This window comes from Anopheles gambiae, chromosome 2 (genome assembly GCF_943734735.2).
Source record: "Anopheles gambiae chromosome 2, idAnoGambNW_F1_1, whole genome shotgun sequence".
Lineage (NCBI taxonomy): Eukaryota > Metazoa > Arthropoda > Insecta > Diptera > Culicidae > Anopheles > Anopheles gambiae.
In genome coordinates this window covers 52,629,917-52,653,822 of record NC_064601.1, presented here as the reverse complement: position 1 = coordinate 52,653,822, position 23,906 = coordinate 52,629,917, and the positions used below count along the sequence as shown (strand labels likewise).

At 42.6% G+C, this 23,906-nt stretch overlaps 6 protein-coding genes across 7 annotated transcripts in view; 3 read left to right on the top strand and 3 right to left on the bottom strand.

Moving 5' to 3' along the window:
* Positions 1-413: 413 nt before the first annotated feature.
* Positions 414-5,716, top strand: LOC3291000 (uncharacterized). The gene is made up of 2 exons (XM_562042.4): positions 414-846; positions 923-5,716. The coding sequence occupies exons 1-2, from the start codon at positions 543-545 to the stop codon at positions 1,840-1,842; spliced, it is 1,224 nt and encodes a 407-aa protein (XP_562042.4). The 5' UTR covers positions 414-542; the 3' UTR covers positions 1,843-5,716.
* A 4,571-nt stretch (positions 5,717-10,287) lies between these two features.
* On the top strand, positions 10,288-13,775 carry LOC1274448 (calcineurin subunit B type 2). 2 transcript variants are annotated; one of them, XM_003436730.2, is made up of 4 exons: positions 10,288-10,646; positions 10,988-11,027; positions 12,163-12,461; positions 12,773-13,775. In XM_003436730.2, exons 1-4 carry the CDS (start codon positions 10,644-10,646, stop codon positions 12,941-12,943), a joined length of 513 nt encoding a protein of 170 aa, XP_003436778.1. In that variant the 5' UTR covers positions 10,288-10,643; the 3' UTR covers positions 12,944-13,775. The 2 variants fall into 2 exon arrangements, with proteins under 2 accessions (XP_003436778.1, XP_061499082.1); XM_061643098.1 differs by lacking the exons at positions 10,288-10,646; positions 10,988-11,027 and adding an exon at positions 11,182-12,080.
* Positions 13,776-15,493: 1,718 nt separating this feature from the next.
* Positions 15,494-18,069, bottom strand: LOC1274447 (uncharacterized). The gene is made up of 3 exons (XM_313571.6): positions 17,701-18,069; positions 16,752-17,330; positions 15,494-16,648 (listed from the first exon to the last, which is right to left on the bottom strand). The coding sequence occupies exons 1-3, from the start codon at positions 17,729-17,731 to the stop codon at positions 16,110-16,112; spliced, it is 1,149 nt and encodes a 382-aa protein (XP_313571.4). The 5' UTR covers positions 17,732-18,069; the 3' UTR covers positions 15,494-16,109.
* A 233-nt stretch (positions 18,070-18,302) lies between these two features.
* On the top strand, positions 18,303-18,936 carry LOC1274446 (signal peptidase complex subunit 1). Its single transcript, XM_313570.5, has 3 exons — positions 18,303-18,463; positions 18,526-18,672; positions 18,752-18,936. The coding sequence occupies exons 1-3, from the start codon at positions 18,440-18,442 to the stop codon at positions 18,869-18,871; spliced, it is 291 nt and encodes a 96-aa protein (XP_313570.3). The 5' UTR covers positions 18,303-18,439; the 3' UTR covers positions 18,872-18,936.
* LOC1274445 (tRNA-uridine aminocarboxypropyltransferase 1) lies at positions 18,926-19,985 on the bottom strand. Its single transcript, XM_313569.6, has one exon. The coding sequence runs from the start codon at positions 19,983-19,985 to the stop codon at positions 19,008-19,010; it is 978 nt and encodes a 325-aa protein (XP_313569.6). The 3' UTR covers positions 18,926-19,007.
* Positions 19,986-20,363: 378 nt separating this feature from the next.
* The window catches only part of LOC1274444 (ubiquilin-1), a 3,625-nt gene continuing 82 nt past the window's right edge, over positions 20,364-23,906 (bottom strand). Inside the window, exons 1-2 of the mRNA XM_313568.6 lie at positions 23,804-23,906; positions 20,364-23,278 (exon numbers count right to left, since the gene is read on the bottom strand). The exon at positions 23,804-23,906 is cut by the window's right edge and continues 82 nt beyond it. Of these exons, the coding sequence (XP_313568.3) occupies positions 21,764-23,278; positions 23,804-23,905 (1,617 nt within the window). The 5' untranslated portion in view covers position 23,906 and the 3' untranslated portion in view covers positions 20,364-21,763. The remainder of the gene's footprint in view (positions 23,279-23,803) is intronic.

Sequence of the window (23,906 nt, the reverse complement as noted above, 5' to 3'; positions counted from 1 at the left end):
TTTGACAGTTGTTGAAAAATATATAGGAGGTGGTGAATTATCATTTGCATATTCGAAAGTGACTTCAAAAACCCTGCGAGTGATGCGAATTTATGATTGTACCCCGATACACTATATCGGTATTTATGTTTTATTTTCATTTGAAATTTCGTTGAACAGATTTAAAAAAATATATTTTTATCATGAAAGTTTAATGTTACGGTTAAAAAAACTTGAGCAACAGAGTAAGAAACTAACAAAGAAACTTACATATTTGCTAACACATACTGTAGAGGAATTTTTCATAAAATTCCTGTTTTATAAAGAAGGCGGAGTCATCAGGATACATTTCAATCGGAACATGCGCAGGAAACGCATTTTACAGGCTGCACAGCAACATTCAATGTCGAACTGAGTTAAAATATTCCACCCCTCATTCGTGATTACGACACTTCGCCGAAAGGTTATAGTCCTCGGTTTTGCTACAAATGTGAGGAATATTTTTATAGTTTTGTTCTATTGTGCTAGTGCTTATCGATAAAGGAAAAATAATCCTTTGTACAATGGAAAACAATACAAGTAGTGATATTGATATGTCAAAGCTTGGACCATCAGCCAAAGGCCTGTTGACAACGTTTGAAAACGCCAATGCAAGCCTAATGGCATCGGCATTAGTGTCCTCGATTCAATTTGTAACCGCTGCGAAAGATGTGGCCGAAGCAACGCGACACAGTGACTGTGAAGTGCAAAGCCGACCAGACGCTTATTTTAGTCGTAGCCCAATGCAGGACCTTTCCGACGATGATATGTCGGACTTTTCCTCCAACGAAAGTGATGGGCTAGAGGAGCTAGATCTGAAAAATTCCGGTTAGTGTGTTGCTTTACGTTTGATATTTATTTGTTATCAGTAAGTCGAGCATGGTTTCCGTTCTATTCCTGCCAGACCATGGACCCAGTGCTGAAGAAGAGACTAGTGGTTCGAATCCTGACGGCTGTGGATCACTTGAGACATCCATGCCGGTGCTTAATCTAGCCGGCACTAAGCTGGGAATCGGAAGCAGTAGCATTAATGGGTCCGGTGCCGTCGTCAGAAAAATGTTCACCAATACAAGAGAACGCTGGCGTCAGCAGAACGTATCGGGTGCATTCGCTGAGCTGCGGAAGCTTGTGCCGACGCATCCGCCGGACAAGAAGCTATCAAAAAATGAAATACTTCGCATGGCCATCCGATACATACGGCTGCTTACGAATGTGCTCGAGTGGCAGAAGAAGCAAGAAGCAAACGATCTTCGCACTCCGTTGAAGCAACGAAGCTCACAACAGTCTCAGCAGCTTCTATCGATCTCACAAACGACCGGGCATGCAATACAACAACAGCATTCTAACAACGAGAACCATTTCACCGGCAACTATAGAGAAAATGGCAACAATCTGTTAATGATCGTGTCGCCTAAATCCTTTGCCAAATCTACCAACTCCAGTAACCGCACCGTTAAGCTGGAATCGAAAATGGAACAATGCGTTGAGATAGAGAAGATCAAGTTGGTTAGCAAACTGTGCCCGCCGGGTAAAATGGCCAAGCCTGGTCCTGGTGCATCGAGCGGTAGTGCAAAAAATCGACGTAAAACCATGGGCAGCACAGTACATATGCGGTCCGGTTTGCATATCAAAACGGATCTGATGGCGCTCGCTCAACCGTATGGCACAGTACCCACTATGATGGAGACTGAAATTAAACGTGAACTAACGCACCACAGTCAAATGGCTCTGCTCGATGGAGCCGGACATAGTCGGGATTATTTAAACAGTGATGGAAACGGGCAGAAAAAAAACACCGAAAAGGGATTGGAAAAGCAAAAGTAACTCACACTACATTCAAGGACATGGATCGGAATGATTGCTTGAATTTTAACATAAAAACCGTAGAACGTGCATTATCAGAGCGAATTCGAGTTGGTGTTTTGCATTTTAATAAAAAAAAAACTTCATTCGTAGACGACGGGCTTGTGCTAAAAATCTAATTTATGTCTATTTGTACCACTTTGCTTCTTTCGCTGTATGCTTGATACGTTAAATGTAAGTTTTCAAGCAGGTGATGTCGATATGTGTATCGTGAAAATGTGATACAATGAAAAACACTTTTTACAATGTGCTTCTTTATGAGCATAAAGAGCGTTAAAGTGTAGTTTTCACAGGCAATTAAGATGATAAATATATATGAACAGTCCCTTTCAAAAGTTTTTGTCTCACTTTTTGAAAATCTCTTTTTATTTCTTTTATAAACTAACTCGAGCTCCAACTCGAGTTGTATTGTATGTTTCAATGATATTAAAGTATGTTAGCGTGTATAACGACCCTTTTTTAGGTAAAAAAATACCAACATGATATTAAGGGGGTCATTATTAAGGAGATAGTAACCTTTAGCTTAGTCGATCTCGTGGTACAGTCGTAAGCTCAAAGGACTTAACAACATGCCCTTCATGAGTTCAAGTCCCGAATGGACCGTGCCGCCATACGTAGTACTGATTATCCTGCTATAGGAGGAATCAATAGGTCACTGAAAGCCAAGCCCACAAGTAGTGGTACAGGCAGGCCTTGACCGATAACGGCTGTTGAGCCAAAAAGAAGAAAAAGAAGAACTTTTAGATTACATCTGAGAAATGACATCATGTAATCGACGTAAATAGTCGGTGATGGTATAGTGGTAATAGTGGTGCATGGGTATCCACAAAGATAATGACTGCAATGAGTGTTGCCAATGCAATAGGAAAAACAAAGAGGTTTACAAACTGAGGAAATAATTGATCCAACTGAATCTCCAAATTGGTTATTCAAATTCATAAAAAAGAATCGCTTTACTATGTGGTTAAAACTAAACTTGTTTAGGAAATACCAAAAGAATATGAAGGTAAAGTAATTGCCTGCCATTCGCTTGTACTACAGGCACGAAACAGATTTATCTGAATCAATTTGGTGACATAAACAAGTTTTTTTTTTGTTTTTATCGTTAAACGTAAGAAATCCTTTTTCTGAAAATTTGAATTATTTATTAGAGAAGTCGTTATACACGCTAAAATACGGTACTGCTCCTTATTGGCGTAATAAACTAGCTTATTGACTTATTGAGTACCACGCAGCCGAATGGTCAAAACAGCAAGTTATTATGTCAATCATGGGCATGTCATAAACATAATAACTTAATGCTATTACTAAAAATGTTATTATTCCAGTGCAATTGCAGTATTACTAAAGTATAAGTAGGTGATGGCCTCACTGGCAATTTAAAATGGTTGAGTGTACTATAATGTACTATTCATAATAACTTGACACAATTTGTGGTACTGGCAATATTTAATTAATAACGATTTTTTGCAGTAATTAAAATTGCACCTATTGACTATGCGACTGAATATTTCGTGAAGGCGGCCGAAAACAATGTTTCAAATTGATTTCAACTTATACGCAGGTTTAATGTTATGTTAATGCATGTTAAGGAATGCAATTAAAAACACACAAATGCTATCGTTCGTCACTATCCCGTGCGGCTGGCAGGTCTTTTGAAAGGTGTCGCAACCTCCTTACGCACAACTCATTGTTCTAATATTTTTCAGTTTCATGAGGCAAAACTTGACCGTCTAGGATTGTTGCCAAATAAAAAGATTAATGCAAAATCACTTAAATGATGTGTGCTGTGAGCAGTATCAGTAAACTGAGGAGCTGTCTATTAAAAAACACACACAAGAGTTCTTTTTCATCTCTTTTTAACCACCAATGAGATCCATGTCCACACACGTGCATGAAGGTAATAGCGGTAAAAATCATAAATTGTAGATCAAACCCCTCTCCAAAATAACCAAAATGCCGAGATAAAGACTTACTATTGCCATCGTTCTCTAATCCATTTTCCCAATGATATCACATGAACGGGCTACACTTTATTTGTACAAAATTCTCGATTTAAATTCATTACACCAGTCTCATTTGGACGATGGCACGTGTTTGACACATCGTTTTGCGTTGAGGTGACAAATAAGCCAACGTGACGAGTGAAAACTACGCTGAGAATCTGGTTTGGTGTAGATAAGAGAATATGCTCTCCTCCCCCTGGCATGACTTTCTGTTCGCTCGAGGGAAAACGGAACCTCGTGCCCACCAACATTGAGCAAAACATCCGAGGCACTTTATGCCGTCGACAGTCCCACAATTACTTTCAAATGATGCTCTTCTTCCTTCGCCACACGCCAATCCCGGACACGTGTCATCATCACCTAGCGCATGGTTATCGATGGCACGAGTGGCTAATAGGATAAAGATTAGTGTGTTTAGTTTATTTTATTGATTAGTGCAAATCACAATTTAATATAGGGTAGATAGTTTCATCTAAACGAACTCGTAGAAGCTTAGGCTAGGTCATGGATATGGGCTGAGAATTTTCAACTCCCCTTGTACTATCCATTATCCTTTGCAAACCACGCCCACTAAAGAAAGTAAAACGAAAGCAAAGTATTTTTTGCACTGCAAAGTTTTGAAATTAAACGTAGAAAAAGATTACGTTGTAATGGTATTCAGATTGAAAAGAGGTTCGATTTAGCAACAAAAAGTGTAGAGAAAGGTGTGAAAATTGTTTCGCGATAAGCACCATAGCTGATAGCCAAGGATAAGTGCATTTAATCCTTTAAACACAACAACCCTTGTTCGGCCTTTATCGGTTGTTTGTCAACCATTTTAATCAGATTTTGAACTAGAAAGGTGAATTTCAATCAACAAAAATAGAAGAGATGTTAGTCATTTTAGTTTTATGGACATCAGTTCATTGATTACAATAAATATATTTTAAATTTGTAAACTCACAGAAAACTTGTTTTGTAAATCTAAAACGTATCAATAAGTATCGTCAGCAGTATTTGCTTTAAAATGTTCGTACTTTTCATGTGAATTTTATACGAATTTTGATATTTGTATCTTTAAATTAATATGTATGATTTTCACACACAATCAATCTCATGCAAGGCAGACATTGAACAATCTAGAACGGCATTAGAAAAGATGATAAAAAAATAAATAAAGATAATAACTAGGTCTTGCATTTGAGAATTCGGCTGTAATAACATTAATGTGCTTTTAGCACCTCCGCAGAACCATAAACTTTGATTTTGAGTTTTGGAGTGTCATCTTCTCCAAGCTTTTTGGTACAGTGGTTCGTAATTGTATAAACATATAAGAATTATAACGTATCAAATACAGTTTAGAGGTTCAAAATATCAATAAGTCCAATCTACTATTATGAATATGAGCTTCATTGCTGACCGGTGTTTGGAGCGACCCGATCGTATTGCTGATGAAATGAAATTTACTAGACTAATTAGTACCTCGCAACCAGATAGTCAATGAAGCTATTGGCGAACGTCGATGGTAAATTTATTGCTAGTAGACAGTTCTACTACAACACACATATTTTTTGACAGTCACATGATATAATCTAGCCGTGTGAGCCAAAAACATAAGCAATGAGCCGAGTGTAATTGATTTTTTGGATATAATTTTCTATGGATATAAATTGCCATATATTTCCAATAACTAAGGCTTTGGATTGATAGCAAGAATGTTTCGAGAACACATATTTGTAGTAAAATGTACAAAAAGACCCTGGTGGGATACTCACCCATATAATATACTTCATTCATACGATAGTCCGTTGAATAAAATTGAAACACTTTATAAAATAAATATAATGATAATAATATTTATAATAATATAATAATCAAATAATAATAATAATAATAATAATAATAATAATAATAATAATAATATAATTATTAGTATACGAAGCGGTGTAAGAGGTCAGAAAGCTTAATTTTTTTTATAAAAATAAATATAAAAAATACAAGTTGCAATAAATACTACAGTCCGAACTCACTGGTTGAACTTCGATTCCCTGCCAACTATTGAATATGTGCTTTTTAGTTGGCACGTTTTTCCACACAACAAAATTCTGAATTGAGCCGGTCTCGTAGTACATTCGTCAACTCGTACGACTTAACAACATGCCCGTCCTGGGTTCAATCCCTAAATAGACCGTGCCGCCATACATATAACTGACTATCATGCTATGGGGGGAAATCATTTAGCCACTGAAAGCCAAGCCCACAAGTGGAAAAGGCCAGGCCTTGGTCGACAACGGTTGTTGAGCCCAACGAAGAAAATTCTGAATTTTTTCTCGGTGAGCCATGAGATATTTGTGAATTTTTCAAAACCGTTTATTCCAGACAAATGCATGCTTTTTAATCGAACTGTCAGCCAACTATTGAGCGTTCAATTAAAAAGCATGCCAACTAAAAAGCGTTCAACTATTGAATTGTGACTGTAATTCAATAGAGCCAATTAGGTAAGTCAAACGGAAAAGTGTCAAATAAAACTATCTTAGAATAACGGAAACAAAATTGGTATTATACAAACTTGTTAGTGCTTTCTTTATTTCTTTTGGATCATCTCTATAATAAACAGCCACTTTCCCAAATTCGATCGAATTCGGGAACGATCGTAGCGATTGTCAAAATGACACAAAATTATGGTTTCCTTGGATGTGTTTCGAACATTTTGCCATATTGTACGCGTAACTGAGCAAGATACTCATAACATAAATTAATGCAACCGTTGTATCGAGGCAACAGCAACTATAGTTCCTCTTCGATCGAGTTTGGGAAAGTGGCTGAAAATTTTGGTATCCCGTGTGGCTGGCAGGTCTTTCCAGTGGATGCTTGTTCTGGGCTGATCTGGGCTGATCAGCGTTACTTTTCAGCGGATGCTTGAATGCTTTTTGTTTAGTTTACATCCATACAATGGCAACCGCTTTGGTTATGGAAAACGCAACGCCGATTTAGTTTTTAGTGTTTGGAAAGGTTAGGAGATGAATGATACAAATTACGGTCTGAATTCAATAGTTGAACGCTGTTTAGTTGGCATGCTTTTTATTAATATAATTGTGTGATTTTTCGAATTTTTTTTCATGCATCGGCCTAAATTTTGGCCCAAGCATTGCTAAAGAATCTACGACGAGTGAGCGAAGTTTTTCAATAAGTGGTCCAACCAGTGCTGCAAAATGTCACTATCAATGTCATAAAACATTCTGACTGAATCAAAATCCATATCAGCGTCACGTACTCAATTGTGACAATCAGAGGTGATACTCAGAACGATTGGTGTGACTAATACATGCTCATGACATGTTTGCGACCATCGCTTGGTCATTCACTATATCACGACTTTTTTTTGCTGTGATCAATTTTGCAAAATGTCACTGACATAGTCATGACAAATTCTGGCTGAAACAAAATCATCTCAGCGTCACGAGCTCTACTGCGAAGATCAGAGGCGAGCCTCAAACAGTTGGTGCGACCATCGCATGCTTAGTGACATTGTGTGCAACCAACTCGTGTTCAATCACTTGGTCGCGACATTTGCAGTCGGTGATCATCGCGATGGTCATGGGAGATATGCATTGCGTGAGAGTGTTTCCAAGAAACAAAATTAGCATGTTTTCTCGCTCTGTTTGACCCGACAGATAATCAAACCAGATAGAGCGAGAAAGCATGCTCATTTTGTTGCTAGAGCCCACGCGCAAAGTATATTCCAAGAATGTCGCGATTATCGCCGACAACAATGTCGTGACCAAGTGAGTGACCAAAAGTTGGGTGCTAAACTAAATGTCACCAAGCATGTGATTGATTTTCCAACTGTTTGAGTATAGTCACTGATCATCTCAGTTGTGTACGTGATCTGATTTGAGTTTCGTTTCAGTCATGAGTGTTGATGATTGAAACAGTGGCATTTGGCAGCACTGTTCACAGCCAGAAAAAAATCATGGTTATGCTTGCGCTGGCATTAAGCTAAGCTTGTCAGTCAGAGTATCGCGTTGGACTTAAGAATTCACATGTCGTGTTCAGCATGTCATGACGCACTTTTATTGACTATCAGCAATGAGCATCAAGTTACCACGGAAATGGTTATTGTTTTTGTTGGTGAAAATCTCGTGATACTCATGACATTTTGCAGCACTGGGTCCAACTGTCCAGAAAACCATAAAATTCCAGAAGTCAACAGACATGCGTCCCACTTTATACGGCCGCCACTCTAGGCCCGGATGTATAAAAATGTCGCGGTAACAAAATTTTTTTAAAAAACAAATAATCTTTTTTTGAGGGTAACATGTCACGGTGGGTTGTACAGGCTTTCGATACCTTTTAAAATACCAAGCACCCGGATAGTCAATCCTTGCTTAGGGCGACGGTCCATGCGAGGCTTGAACCCACATAGGGGATGTTATTAAATCGTCCGAGTTTCATTTAATTTCATTTATTCGTTCGAGTTGACGGTACTATTGGCAGGACCCGCCAATGAAAAAACAAAACAAATAGGAACACCATTGGACTGGATAGTTCCATGACTGAGACAGATTCTGGTACTATAATTGGAAACGAATTAAAAATGCAACAGCATCAGGACCTAGATGAGGGTCTTGATCTATTCCAGGTCTGATATGCAATCTTAATCAGTTTAAGAACCTGTATGGGTTTGGGATTAGTTCCGTTGCACGCATCCTAAAGTTATTAAATACCCCAGAAATTAACTAGTATTAGAAAATCAGCATTTTTGAAATTTTCTCTAGCACCCGAGTCTCCATAATTGGCGACATCCAACAATTTTTGATTGCTTGGAATGAGTTTGTTTGACACTTTTCCTTTTAACACTTGAACCACTGACAAACCGACGTGACACTTCGAACAAAATGAGCTTCAAAAGTTGTCTCCTTATTTCAAATGAAAATACGTTAAACACTAGCGCCATCTCTATAATGATTCGCTTACTACACTGACACAGAAAAGAAACTGCTAAATCCCCTTTTTGTTTTTCTTCGCAAATTCCAATGCGTATTGTTTTATGTACTTCTCACATCTTTTGCATTGATTTGGAAACTTACAAAATGATTTTCCTTGGTGTTTTGTCCAATAATTCTCACAAAATCGTGCCTCACACTTCCTTCGCAATTTGTATTTAGAAAAGTTGTTTACATCGAAGCAGCAGTGAACAGAGCTTACTTTGACAGAAGTGATCGCCTCACTGGTAAATGACAGTACTTTCGTGTGGGACACGTAACGCCAGTGTCACGTCGGTTTGTCGGTGCTTGAACTCCTTCGTCATTGGAAAACTCGAACATGCAAGATATCCTTTCCTGATCTAATTTCATAGAAGCTGTCATACGATTTATTCCAATACTTTGAACACACGGATAGGAATCGGATAGGACGTAGGAAACAGCTACATAGTGAATAGTTATTGCGAATAAATTTTATTACGGATTAATTACAATTTCTTCCTAAGGGTCCTAAAACATGTGTTTAATCACTCCAAACTCTTGAATCATCACGCGTTCCTTTTTGAAAAAATCTAGGTTCAATTTCTACAGCGCTACAACCGAGCACTCCATAGTTGGATGCAAAACTCCATAGCTGTTTTGCACACTTCTCCTAAGTGTTTGACAGATTCCCCTATATGCCTGCAAACCTCCATAGCAACGTTGCAAACATCCCCTTACCATTTCAATCAATCAAGTAGTCCATTATATGATTTGAAACCCTGTATGTGCTTTTTAGTTGGCACGTTTCTCCATACAAAAAAAAATATGAAATTTTTCTCGGCAGGCCATGAGATATTTGTGAATTTTTCAAAAAGCAGTTATTCCATACAAACGCATGCTTTTTAATTGAACTGTCAGCCAACCATCGAGCCTGCAACTAAAAAGCATGCCAACTAAAAAGCGTTCATCTATTGAATTCTGACTGTATCATAAATAACTTTTTATCACTCATATTTTTGCCAAAAACGTGTTAGTCGACTAACGCGAAAACCCGAGACGCGAATGTCCCTGGAACGCATTATTCGCGTAACTCGGGGAAAAATTATTTCACACTTGAAAAATACAATTTTCTACAAAATAACGTTACACAAAATTTGCTTTCGTTTTTCATCAAAAGTCAAAGCTATGAATGTAAAATGAGCTCGACTGCAACGTCCATCGATAGAAGAAAGTTAGTTGGAAGTTTACGAACACACAACATCTTGCCGCTTTCAACACACTTGATCACACACAAATCCACAATTTTAGGCGTATTGAGTACTTGTCGAGCAGATGTGTAAAAAATTTAAACAAATTCGAACAAATGTCACTTGGGCAACGTCAACCTTGCTCGACTCGAGCTCGGTAAAAAAAACAGCTCGAACGAATTGTTCGCTGGGTCACCCAGCCCTTGTAGGGTAGAATTGTAAGTCTACGGGAGTGTGTGTAAAATACTCGTCGCCGCATTCGTGGGGGTGTGTTGAGTGCGTATTGAACGGTCCGACGTCGTTACACTGAGAGTGTGTGTGTGCAACGCTATTCCTCGTCGTTTTCGGTCGTAGCGAATCTTCTTCTAAGCTCACGCAAAAAATCCCGTGCAATTACCATAGCCCGTGTGTGGTTCTGTGTTTTGGCGAATTTGTGGCCCCGATTTGGTATCCTGTAATCAGGACAGCTTAAAGTACGTGCCCAAGTCATAGTTAGGAGCCCCAGCCGTAGGCAACGAGCAGCGTCTTTCGAGAAGCCATAGTATCGAGCAACAGATCAAGAAATGGTAGGTAAAATTCATGTCTCATTTTTACATGTGCAAATTTTCGAGTTCATATCGGTTTACCATCGAAGGAAAAAGGGGGAAAATGGTGCAATTGTACGATTTCCAAAACTGTGTCAAACCTTTGCGTCGTACAATCGGATAACTTTTACTACACCAGTATACCTTGGTGCAATGTCTAGGGGCATTGAAAATTGTACTATAGCTTGAGCCCAGATCGCCCTAGATCCAAAGGTATTATGGCGCCCTCTTACCTGTACAACAATTTCGATTGAACGACGGCCTGACTGACTCCTCGTTTGACACAGCCAAATTAACTCAACTATGGTATCTTTCACTTACAGGGAAATGAAACCTCGCTACCGATGGAGCTCTGCTCAAACTGTAAGTAGCTATTATACGCTTTTTTTAGGCCAACCTCGAACCCATTTTGTAAGTGCAGCGCATTCTATTAGGCGAAAGAACAATTGCGCTACATAACGCGTGAAGAAAGAAAAACACGCGTATCATTGGTGGGATCAGCGCGTAGCAGTAGGCCACGAAACATCCGTAGTGTACACACGCGCGCGTTCTCTCTCCTTTCGTGTGATTTTGTGCATGACCGTGTGTGTTATGCCAGCGGTAGCAGCAGCAGGCAGCAGCAGTGGATACAGTAGCACCAGAAGCATACGGCTATTCTCGAAACAAGCATGAGTTTATCGATTTTCCCAGAGGCAAAAGACGCTAATAATAAGGCGCATACGACCGCAGCATGCAAGATCCATTATCTTGTGTTTGCAGCTCTCCAACTTATCCTGTAGCTACGGACAACTAGAAAGTTAGGTTTATTTTATTATGTGTATGTTGGTAAAATGTCCATAATTGTTCCACCACTATATTGGCTGTCCTTTGTTCATGAGGCGCCGTTTAGCCATTAAACCGATTCAACAACCACTTATATCATATGATAATCGGTTATTGCACATTAGCCGAATGTTTCTCTTTGTATTCTCTTAATGTTACTTATCTTTCCACTTGCCGACAGCATGGCGCATGTGTTGCTAATTTTATTCAAACGCTCGATTCACACCCTCACGATCGCCGCGGCGTTTTGCCCAGTGGCTGGCCGAGCGCAATGTTTTTGTTTCTCCCTCGTTTTCGGTATTATTTACATCTGCCAGATATTTGTCACTCGGCTACGGTAAAGCGGCGTGGGCCGGTCACCACTAGCTAGCTGAAACGCTTGCGAACGCGCTACCATGGGAACGGCGACAGTCCATACTAACACGATCGCTCATGCCCCCTACACAGCTGGATATGTAGGGATCAATCTCTCAGTTTCCTTTTATCCAGCAAACGAAGTGGATCTTCTTTCTGTGGTCGCCCGCAGCTGGTGTGTCGTCGGACGTTAGTGCTAATAGAATCTAATTCCAATGGGCCAAATCACATCTCGCACCCGTACGGAGTGTTTTTTTTTTTTTGCCAAGCGAGCATCACATGGTCATTCTAACGTGGTAACATCCTCTCCGAATACTTCCAGTTGACGCGGACGAAATCCGTCGATTGGGCAAACGCTTCAAAAAACTGGATCTCGACAATTCGGGCGCCCTCAGCATCGATGAGTTTATGTCCCTGCCAGAGCTGCAGCAAAACCCGCTGGTGCAGCGTGTGATCGACATTTTCGACGCGGACGGCAATGGGGAGGTCGATTTCAAGGAGTTTATCCAGGGCGTGTCGCAGTTTAGCGTAAAGGGCGACAAACTGTCCAAGCTGAAATTTGCCTTCCGAATATATGACATGGATAACGATGGATACATCTCGAATGGGGAACTATTTCAGGTAAGCGGGGCAAATTACGGGCCTACTGATGTAGCGCGGAATATTATCCGCGCAGCGTCCAAAAGTAGCCGTCGCTCGAACGAACGATCTTTACCACACTACTACTACGCGGCTGGGGAACGTTGAATCAATGCTAAAAATAATCATTCATCGTTCCGGGCTACCTTGAATACCATGCATGCCCGCCAACGTTCCCACGAGCACAAGCGACGTTAGAATATCTGCTCGGGCTTCTTTTTTTTTAACAAAAGTCATATTTCCTTTCATGCATCCGTCGTCGTCCCCCTTGACACCGACACGCCCGGATCCAGGTGTTAAAAATGATGGTCGGTAACAATCTGAAGGATACGCAACTGCAGCAGATCGTAGACAAGACGATCGTGTTCGCCGACAAGGACGAGGATGGCAAGATATCGTTCGACGAGTTCTGTTCAGTGGTGGGCAACACCGATATTCATAAAAAGATGGTCGTGGATGTCTAAAGATTCTCGTGCTGGGTTCGGTTTACCTCTCCGCCAAGGGCATAGGCACCATCAATATGTAGTAATGGGCGGTACAGTCCGTCGCGTACTGGGTAAAAACACACAAAAAAGAACACACACAAAGAAACAATTCGTCGTCCTGCAAGCTTCATTTGAAACACTATTGCAATAATCTGCACCTTAATCTCCCACCCGCGGTGTTGCTGCGAACGATGGTGAAAACAGTGTGGGATGATTACGAATGGGTAGTTTTGTCACAATTTTACCATTTTTACCTATTCACCCAGCGACACACATAGCCCCAGATATACTTACACAAACCTATCCTATCCTATACAATCGCTTACGTGTCATATTTGGAAACGCTCTCGCATCATTTGTTTTATTCCGTCGTTGATTTAATTCCGATGAAAATGATAACATATTTGCATCAGATGCAACTATTAAAAAGAAAGGTAAATAGTAACGGTGCGCGTGCAATAATGGTTTTGTGATGGTACTATCCAGTGTTTATCTTTCAATTTCAATTAATCTATCGTTCATCAATATGTCCTTAAAAAACAATATTTTTGTTTGTTTGTTTGTTCGTAAATGTTTAAGAGAGAGGCAATTCATGTTTTACCTATTTACATATTGTTACAATTGTCTCCTTGTGCGGTTAGTCTGTGAAACTTCGTTATCAACGTTTTTAAAACAGCAAGAGACGATTAATTATGCTTAGCATTATACGTTATATGAGTTTGTTTTGTTTCAATCGATTACACTTACGTATTATATAGACCAATGTAGTTAAGTAATAATATTAATAAAAAAGTGCGATCTGCCGAAGATGGATTAACTGGTGAATTAACTCTGGCAGAAAGTGGCAGCAGAAAAGGAATGAATGTGGAATGAATAAACACATTATGCACATTAATCCACCGCCCATAGCCAATGGAAAATTGCAATTGTTTCGCCGTCTCCAACTGCATGTCCAGGGTACCTTACCCTTTCCTTTGGTTCTATCGTCAATGGTATAGTTTTTATTTTACTGTTTTGTTACTAATGTGTCGAAAGGGGGAAAAAGCGTCAAGCGCATTGTACTTCATTAATTCAGATAGATCAGTAAGATAATTAAAAAAAGCATTAATATAATGTAAGCACCATTCTTCTCTCGATCTTTAATCTTAACGTTTAAAAGAGTAAGGAGAAGGGATTACAAGCACCAAACAAATGCGCAGGATCATTTGGAAAAAGTCTAAATACGGAACAGATAAAACCTATACTAAACTATTGATCATTGTCACTTGCGTCATACAATTGTGAAGAATGCTTTTTATAATACAAACAAAGACAAAATACAATCAGTGGCAGGCAGCAAACATTGTTTTCAATAGAATGGCATCAATTAGCAAACAAAAAATCCAAACCATAGGAAAGTTCATAATGAAACAAAAGAAAGGAAACTACTGTTAACATCTTTTACTAAAAAGTGGATGTTTTTGGTATCAATTCATCTATTCTATTATGAAACAATTGCGCAAAATGCATACCAAAAACTAGACAAGATGACGCGTTATTCGTACTTACGCATGTTCGAATCAACATCAACTTATGAATGGATTGCAAGTTTGTTAACATAGTTCTTAACCCAATGTTTATGTGCAGGATAACGCGAAGGATACATCTCTCTTCCGTTCATTTTCTTTCAACCTTTTGCTAAAACCACCAACGTACTAACACATTGTTCAATGGCTCTCCGATTAGCGTAATCTGCATTAAGTGAACTTTTAGTAGCATCATCATCGCATGCTAATTTCAATTCCCAACATAACAAAATCATAAGCAAAACCACCACCATCCATTTAGCTGCATCATCGTATGCATCAGTGCAAGAGCCATATTTTCACGTTTGAACAGTTTCTTAGGTTAGGAGTAAATTTACTTACAAAGGAGTGCGTAAGATTCGAGACATATTTATACAACATCCTTCCGTGGATCGTCAAGGAGCGTGGATCATCATGAACCATCAGCACAATTGCATATGGCGTGTCCTTACACTTACGTGCATGATTGTGGTGTGCGAGAGGGACTACTAAATGAAAGCAGTCGAATCACATGACCGTTAAGGGAATTGTATGATGCTGCATCATATTACCTGCGCGGCTCGCAATGCCATTGTCTCTGTGTCCCCCCATGCGTTTGTACGTTTCATGCACTCAATGCATCGAGGATGCACCACATGCACAGTAGTTTTTGTTGTTCATTGATAACGCTCTTGAGACTAAACACCACGAATCTCTCCAAAATAGTGTGTCGTGTGTACACGACGATGCTAAATGACGCTTTTCTGGATTAAAATCTTTGCATCGGTGTCATTTTCACAAGTTCACTAAAAAATATCGATAAAAGAACCATACCGAAACACGGGAAGGAACTCTAAACGCCGATTGGTGGCGACAGATTATCTCTAACTAATGTGCTACGAATAAAGAAGAACTCTATCTGAAAGATATTCACAATGCTTCGAAGAGAGTCTGATTTCAATGCCGAAATGGAAAGCGAAATGTGTAAGTGTATGCAGGCATGTATACTTTATTGAGTCAAATATAATCGCCGCGACCGCTATGCGCTTTTGCAACTTTTATGATAAAATTTTAGGCACATGGTACACTTCAAACAAAAACGCAATATAATACAATCCGTAGATTAAATTTCCACAAATAATGCAGTTTCTACTAACACACGCGTACAAGTTATCTAATATTGAATCAATTTTGTTCCATCGTCGTCGCTTTAGTTAAGCTAGTGATAATCACACTCGTAGCACCGATTGGAATGGTGATAAAAAGAGAAGTACACTTCCATTAAGATCGCGGTGCCGGAGATCATCTGGGGGAAGTTGTCTGGTACATCGATCGCTGTCTGTAGCACCTCATTGTGTACGCTTGGCGTTAAGGTATGACTTTCCCATCATTAGTGTACAATTTACGTTATCTAGTCTTTTCTCCCTACCTTTCTCTTTCGTAGGATTCTGAATGCTGCTTTGTTTGGACGTGACGCCAAATCCACCACGAGATCGTACTAGTGTATGTATAACAGATAAGAATACGTATATAATGGATGCGCTGGCCAAGCGCTAGTGGAACTGCTGCAAACGTACGAGCAAACGAATAGTAAATACGCCTCAGCCAAGTAAGGTGCGCGGAAAATGGCCCATATCGATGAAATCCTGCACTATCTCCTCTAGCAGTTCCCTCGTGATCCGGGGACGGCGCAGCTTGTACCCGTACGATTTAAGCTTCTCGTTGCTCAGATGCAGATGCTTCTGAAAGAGCAGCTCCTGGTCCATGTACGGCGTGAGCGGTGTATTTTGCACACCGTCCCGCTGGCACAGCTCGGCCCACGGTCCAAGGTGACGGTCGTTAATCTCCTCGATAGCACCCGCCATGTCGAGCTTCGTCATATTGGACATCGTAACGCCCCAGTAATCGATCTTGATGGCGAACATATCGGCTAGCAGCTCGCTGATCAGTCCCTGGGTAGCGTCACTGTCATCGCACACGTTGATCGTGTCGTGCAGCGTGCGATCGGTTTGCAGCAGCTCCCAAATGCTGCCGCACACGTCCTCCACGTGCACCACGTTCATCTTCATCGTGCCGGTCCAGAGTAGCTTCATCGTTTCCCCGAGATGCTTGTAAATCCCGGCTATAATAATGCGCGGTGCTGAAACGAAACGAAACGAAACGTAAACGATTGAAATGCAATCGAACGGTTGTGTGGAGCGCGTTGCTACTGGCGCTTCGAATCAAACGCTCCAGGCACGTACTCAGCCCTTTCCGGTCTCCTACGCCATAGCATATCGGCAGTCTCAATATGGTGTAAGGCAAATCCTTTATGGCGATAAGCTCCTGCTCGACCTTCGCCTTGTACTTGCCCACCATCGTCCAGGGCTCGATGGGGCAGTCCTCCTTTTGCGGCACCTTCTCGTCGGAGCACATACTGCCAGTGCTCAGTTCAAGGTAGCGCTTAGCCTTACACTTCACAGCCTCTGTTGCACAGTTTAAGCTTAGCTTCAGTATACCCTCCTGGTAGACGGGATCCGTTTGGCCGGGTTTCGTTTCGGCCGCACAGTTTATCACATAGTCCCAACTTCCGCCGACCGTTTGCGCCTGCTTCTTCTCCTCCTCCTCTACTCCTTCCTCCTGCATACGGAACGCATTTTGGCACGAGGTTGGATTGATCAAATTGGCACTCGCAAACTCGACCCGTGCGTCCGCGAATGCTTGCGTGTGTCGGCTGTTAAGCCACGCCATTAGTGGCGGCGTCTTATCGACCACTTTAATGCGTCCCGCTAGATCATTCGCAACCAGATGATCCACTAGATGCCGTCCAATAAATCCGCATCCTGCATGTTGCGGTGGGCAGAGGGATATGAAACAAAGAAAGAAAGCAAAACGTTCTTTAAAAGCGAATCACTCGAAGCAGAAGATCAGAGATTGATCGACGGCACAGCGCGGTGATGGCATTGAACCGTGATTATCGCTTCGGAACCGGCTTTGCGGTAGAGGGAAAACGAGTCTACCGACAGCAGCGCGGTCTTGCGAACGCAGGCTGCGCAGAATATCGATCACGGGTAGCAATTATGTGACATTAACTTAATTATGAGCGGTCGGCAGTCCGGATTGCAGGAAGTGTTGTTGCGCAACGAGATTGTTGCTTCACACCCCCGCACCTTTGGGCCACCACGTTCCAGGATTAATTCCCCAGTAAATTACCTCCAAGGACTAGAACGTTCGGTTTTGACATTGTTTATTTTACACACACTACACAGCTACAAAATGCGGAACTGAATTGCACACGAAACCGAAACGGCAAACCCAAAAAAAGGTTCAAAATAAGTCACGATAATTTAACTAATCCGTATAGTACAGAACAAAGCACACGGACAACAATTAAATGGCACTAAACAGGAGCTACGGCTTACAGAAGGAAACGGAAAATGTAATGAATGTACAAAGTGCAACAAAAAAATGTAACACAATCGGTGCGGGGAAATTGCGACCGTTGCGGCAGATGAGTTGTTTTTGTTTTCTTTTTATCTCTCGGCCGCGCTTGCTTTTATCATGTGCGGGATCGCTCGAGAATGTGTGCGGTTGGCTCATTGACGATGATTGACATACGGCATGCGTTCCTTGACAATCAGTGGCTCGAAAAGAAAAACTAAACGTTATGAATTAAATTTACCCTTTTGGGTGTGATTTTTAGTTTGATGCAGCATTTGTAACTTTTTTTTTGTAAATAATTGCACGTGGAATGATTTTGAGATAACTTTTTTGCTAAATTATATATATTTTCCATTTGACAAACGAAACGCGTGTGGCCCAGCCTGGATATTTGAATAGTGTCATTCTCGCCAAACTAGACTGCCCCTGTCACTGTCCCAAAAGGTCTCTGACGTGTTGTTTTGTTGATGTACACTTGGCAATTTAATTCACAAGCCGCAAAAAGTTAAAAATGCTGAATATCCAAACACATATGGTAAATATCGATTGGGCTACGCTAATGGAAGCTCGCACTACTACGCATCTGTTACTTTTCAGGACTTTGAGGGTCAGGGTAGGGCCGAAAAGCTTTCCCGCATCATCATAACCCTGTTCGGAACCGTCGGTCTAGTGTGGGGCTACATTATCCAGCAGTTTTCGCAAACGGTGTACATTCTGATTGCCGGAGTTTTGCTCGCCTCAATTGTAAGTAGCACCAACGGTATTCTTTTCGGTAAAAGCAATATTCTGTTTTACAATCTTCATCTGGTTCGCCCGCGTACAGCTCACCATTCCACCGTGGCCAATTTATCGCAAGAAGCCACTGAACTGGCAAAAGCCCCGTCCCGATTCTCAGACTGCGCAAAGTGCAGGAGACGAAACGAAGAAGAAAAAGAAAAACTAATAATTCCGATGATGTGCTGAAGGGCTGAAACTACTACTAATAAAAACAACTATGTTGGACTTGTATTCATCTATTTGTCTTAGAACGTGTGAGTAGCGTTTTTTCTGCTTCTTTTTTTTCGCAATGAATTACGCTTCTAATACAGCGGCCGCTTGTACGCTTTAAGCTTTTCGTGGTCGTAATATTTATGTATCAAATTGTACATATGCCGAAAGAAGAACAACACATTGTCGTACTGCCCGTTGTACGGCGGTACTTCGTCCGGGTTCATCTCACCGGGATGCATAATACGCTCCTTCGGAATCTGCTCCATGTTCAGGTGAATGTGCTCCAAGCCCCGATATCGACTGTCCAGACCCCAGGCAGCAATGTGCACCTCCAGCACGAACTGATGGATGGCTTCGACCGTGGCAAGAAACCATCGTGGACTGTTGCGCTGATGGCGCCAGAATTGGGAAATTCGGTTCTGTATCACAACGGTGCGCAAACCCGACAGCCGCTCATCCTTGTAAATGCCCCGACACTGGCTCCAGGTGCTGTCGATGAATACGGCTCGCTTTACCGGGAAACTCTCACCGTCGCAATCCGCTGCACCGCCATTCCGCTCATCAGTCGTCTCCCGGGGGTGCAACGGTGTATCCACGATGTCGTTCAGCCGGAAGCGCAACAGCGTGCCCATATGGTATCCTTTGGGAAGACCGTAGTTCTCTTTCATCTGGTACGTTTCGCCACTAAACAAGCTGGCCACGGTGAGCGCGGTCGGTGTGGGAAATATCAACACCACACCGCTCTCCTCGCGATAGTCCGGGATGTCGGGGTACGTGTAGATTTTAACATCATCCGGCGCCAGGATGGCAGCGTGCACCGCCGTACTTTTGCCATCAATTTCGTTCCTATGCTTTATGACATCGATTTTTACTGGCAGGGAAATGCGCGGTACACGGGCTGCTATTTCCGGGACTGGGACATAGCAGGTGTAGCAGAAAAACTTGCGCGACTTCCCACAGACAGTGCAGGAGCTTCGACCCTCCACACTCATCAGAAAGTCCGTGTCCGCAATGTGCATACCTTGAAAGGGGTCCGGTCGCTGGTTCGATGGTTCGGTCGATGCCATCGTCTTTTGTTTTGTCGGATACAAATGGCAAAGTGTGGCAGCGTTGAAACTGGTAGTGTTTTGTTTACATTCTGTTCGAAACTGCACATGAGTTTGACAGTGCTAGTGCAATTCAAATGCGTAACGCGTCGAAGCGTTAGGCGTTACACAGTGCCTGGCACACATTATGCTGCATTGGGACGTATTCAGTTTGGAAGGTAATTTTAGTGGAAACAACCGTACGAAGCAAAAGTTAGTTGATTCAAATTGAAATAAAACACACAATATAATTGTTAAATAATCAACAGGGTGGAAATTTAAAAAGTTTAAAAATAGTGGCAATATACTAGTAACTGACGATTACAATTAATACAAATGAAAGAAGGGACCACAAACATATAATTACTTGCACCGTGCAGTTGGTTTAACTTTTTATTGAATATACTAGTACTGTATGTATATGTATATAGGTATATCTATCCATCGACGCTGGTATGGATGGGAGAAAGTAGACACAGCAGTAGCAGCTTTGCATTCGCTATCCACAAACACGCACACACATACACATCTTATATCATTTCGAATCTATTGATTTTGCTGTCCATCTTTCGCTGGCATTTTTATTTCGTTAAATTTTCTATTCGTGTTTCAAGAGTCAGAGCAAGATAAAAGTGTATTGTTGTGTGCGCAGCGCGCGCTGTACGCGCCCAGATTCCAGAGGCGTGTTCTAAATGTGTTTGTGTTTAACTGCATGTTTTGCATTGTTTTACATTGAATAACGACGAAGAACAGGAGGAGGTGTGGGTAGGTGTGTTATTATTTTTTTTGTAGCGACTTATTTTGATAGCATTCTGGAACTAGGAGTTTGTTGCTAATCCAAATTGCTATGTTCTTTTTTTTCAATCATTATCCACTATTAATTCACCCTTCTCACTACCATACAACCACCATATTTTGCTACATTCCGTTTTATCCCCACTTGTAGTACAATAAAACATAACCATAGTACAACGTGTTCACCATCCGCCGTATGGAGAAACACTGGCCGAATACAAAGATGCGATTAAACGGCGCACATTGCAGGCAAACATTGACGGTACTACGGGTGATCCTAGAGTTCTTTGTAGTCAGTTTCTAATTTCGACACATTGCTTAAATTGGGACATTTATCAAAAAAAGGAAATTTTATCGTCAAAAAAGGACAGGACATTGTTGCTCATTACGCTTAAAGCAGATGCCGTTCGGTGAGTATCATCTATCAGCAGATGAAGGATACAAACAGAAACGCTAAGCGTCACGATCCGCTAACAAGTGCTGCGGAAAATGAATTGTGTGCTAGGTGTTTTTTTTTATAAAGAATATCTAATTTATGTCCTGTTTTCCATCATTGTCTCTGTTCAATAATTACTACCCATTTTTCTCCGATCCGATTCGATTGGAAACATATATATATCCTTTACCAGATGTAATAGAAGAGGAAAACAAAAAAGAAAATGAAAATGCTCGTGCATGCTCTCGCTCCTGCTGTTCAATGTTGCTTACGATATTATGCAAAGATTACTATTCCTGGTGTGCACAAACACATCTTGCACGGCGTGGGCCAGGTGTATTGCACACAACGGCGTACGGATCCAAAGTGTGGTGCCCTTCCTTTTCCTTCCCTCCCTCAAAGGGAAGAATGGACCCCTCCCCCCACTCAAAACGATACAAATCGGACACAAAAATATTGAAGCAACGTGTTAGCAAAGGTCGTTCCCCTAGTCGTTTCGCTCACCGGTTCAGTTGAGGGGCGCACATTGTTAGCTTAGCGACAGCTGGCCAAGCGCAAGCAATCGCTCGATCGCCGCATTGATGTCGCCGAAGGAAGCAATCAGGGCCTGCAGGTTAGCTTCACGGTTAACAAATCCCATCGCCGTCAGTTGTTCCAGCTGCGCCCGGTAGCGCTCCTCCGGTGGAATGTTCGTATCAGCCGTACCCGATGCCATCCCGTTGATCATGCGGGACATAAACTCCGAAAACAGCGCATCGTTGTTCGACGCCTGTGCACCGGCGCCACCCGTTGCGGTGGTAGCCGCGCTGGCCGTGTTCGTGGCACCCGTACCGCCCGAGCCGGTAGTTGGCGGCGGTGCACCCGGCATCGGCGGAATGCCCATCGTGCTCATTAAGCCGGGCGCGGCCGAGCGCAACTGTTCCATTCCTTGCTGAATCTGCAGGATCGCATTCAGTGCCTGCGGATTGGTGACCATTTGCTGCACTTCCGGGTTTTGCATCTGCCGCATCAGCTGGGGCATCATCGTGCGCAACTGATCCTGCAGACCGGGGCTGTTGGCCAGCAGCGGATTTTGGCTCATCAAGTTCGCGGCCATGGCCGGATCGGCGGCCAACGCCTCCATCATGCTGCGGGTAGCCGGCGAATTCAGCATATTCGACATAATGGATGGGTTCTCGCTCATCTGCTGCAGCAAGCTCTGCATGGCCGGTGTGTTGAGCAGTCCGAGCGGAGTTCCGGCAGCATCCGTGCCAGCACTGCCGGTTCCGGCTGCCCCACGGTTGCCACTGCCGGTGCCGCTGCTAGCGCTGCTCCACGGATTCGGCAGTGGGCTTCTGTTTTCGGTGCCCTGCTGCGGATTGGCACCGCCTCCACTAGTGCTGCCCGACTCGGAGGTCCCGGAGTACGGATTGCGGAAGGTGGCATTCATCATCGGCTCCTGGATGTCGCGATAGATTCGCTGCAGTGCACTGTATCCGCCCGGCACGCTCTCCAGATTGGAAATGGCACGATCATGCGAACGCATCAGCTCCTGCAACATCGACGGATTGCGGGCCAATTCCATCGTCTGTCGCAGCAGTTCCGGGTTGTTCAGCATGTGCGAAATTTCCGGATTGCGTTGCATCAGCTCCTGCATCTGCGGATTCGAGGTCAGTATCTGGCGCATCGTGTCCGGGTTGTTCATCATCTGCTGCACGAGCGGGTTGTCCAGCACCGTGCGCATCAAGTCGGGGTTGTCGAGCAGCTCGTGCTGCATGCGGGACTGCAAATCCATGAAGTTGGTCTGATTGCCGCCGAGCGCACTGAGTCCGGCGAGACCGCCGAGCTGATTCAATCCGAACGGCGTTTGCGACACATCCGCCGGCGCTCGCCGCGCACTCTCCGCATCCGCACGGGGGGCCGCCTTTATGACCAGGTACACCGTCAAACCCTCCTTGATGTTGTGTGTCTTGAGCGTGTCGGTGTCCTTCATGATCTTACCAGCGAAAATCAAACACACCAGCTCCGGGTTGGTCTCAAACTTCTCCGCGACAATGGCCTTGAGCTGAAAGGGGAGAGAGTAAAATCAACATCATTTTCGAATTGCATCATTCACTCGTTCGTGAAACACTGCTCTGCCAGAGATTCCCCCCTCTGTGCGGATTATATTCAATTAAGCAATTCACATCAGCTTGTGCGTGTATGTGTGAGTGAGGCAATAGCCGCGCTCCAGCGAATGGCAAACCAGAGAGCACACGCACACACTGACACCCATGTGCCATGTTTTTGTTCGATTTTTCCGAGTCACTCCGCACGAACCCAAAAATGCCCAACATTTTGTCGTCGGCCACACACATTTGCACCATCGCAGGGAGTAACGATAAAACGATAAATACTCTATCGATTTAGAAAATTCATAAACCGGCAAACCTGCCGCAACGCACTGTCTGATTCGAAGGTGGAGAAAATTCTCGAATCACTTAACGCCACACCATCGTACGACGCTTGCAGATTGTGGTCAACACGCCCGCCATCACGAGCGGCGATCGCTTGTTCGGAAATTCACTTGTGTCGCTACTGAATCACTTACATCTTTAATTTCTGCATCATCTTCGATCTCTATCGATTTTCTATCTTTGGGTGTTTTCACCATAATGGTGATCTTTTTCCCACTAGCTCTATTCTCCGCCATT

What these genes read in the sequence shown, in the direction of transcription:
- LOC3291000 (XM_562042.4), top strand. Translation starts at nt 543, where the DNA reads ATGGAAAACAATACAAGTAGTGATATTGATATGTCAAAGCTTGGACCA. An exon ending in GCTAGATCTGAAAAATTCCG is followed by an intron (nt 847 to 922) that starts GTTAGTGTGTTG and finishes TATTCCTGCCAG; the next exon opens with ACCATGGACCCAGTGCTGAA.
- LOC1274448 (XM_003436730.2), top strand. An exon ending in GATGGAGCTCTGCTCAAACT is followed by an intron (nt 11,028 to 12,162) that starts GTAAGTAGCTAT and finishes GAATACTTCCAG; the next exon opens with TTGACGCGGACGAAATCCGT. An exon ending in CGAATGGGGAACTATTTCAG is followed by an intron (nt 12,462 to 12,772) that starts GTAAGCGGGGCA and finishes GCCCGGATCCAG; the next exon opens with GTGTTAAAAATGATGGTCGG.
- LOC1274447 (XM_313571.6), bottom strand. Translation starts at nt 17,731, where the DNA reads ATGTCAAAACCGAACGTTCTAGTCCTTGGAG. An exon ending in GAACGTTCTAGTCCTTGGAG is followed by an intron (nt 17,331 to 17,700) that starts GTAATTTACTGG and finishes CGCAACATGCAG; the next exon opens with GATGCGGATTTATTGGACGG. An exon ending in AGGAGACCGGAAAGGGCTGA is followed by an intron (nt 16,649 to 16,751) that starts GTACGTGCCTGG and finishes GTTTCGTTTCAG; the next exon opens with CACCGCGCATTATTATAGCC.
- LOC1274446 (XM_313570.5), top strand. Translation starts at nt 18,440, where the DNA reads ATGCTGAATATCCAAACACATATG. An exon ending in TGAATATCCAAACACATATG is followed by an intron (nt 18,464 to 18,525) that starts GTAAATATCGAT and finishes GTTACTTTTCAG; the next exon opens with GACTTTGAGGGTCAGGGTAG. An exon ending in GAGTTTTGCTCGCCTCAATT is followed by an intron (nt 18,673 to 18,751) that starts GTAAGTAGCACC and finishes GCCCGCGTACAG; the next exon opens with CTCACCATTCCACCGTGGCC.
- LOC1274445 (XM_313569.6), bottom strand. Translation starts at nt 19,985, where the DNA reads ATGGCATCGACCGAACCATCGAACCAGCGACCGGACCCCTTTCAAGGT.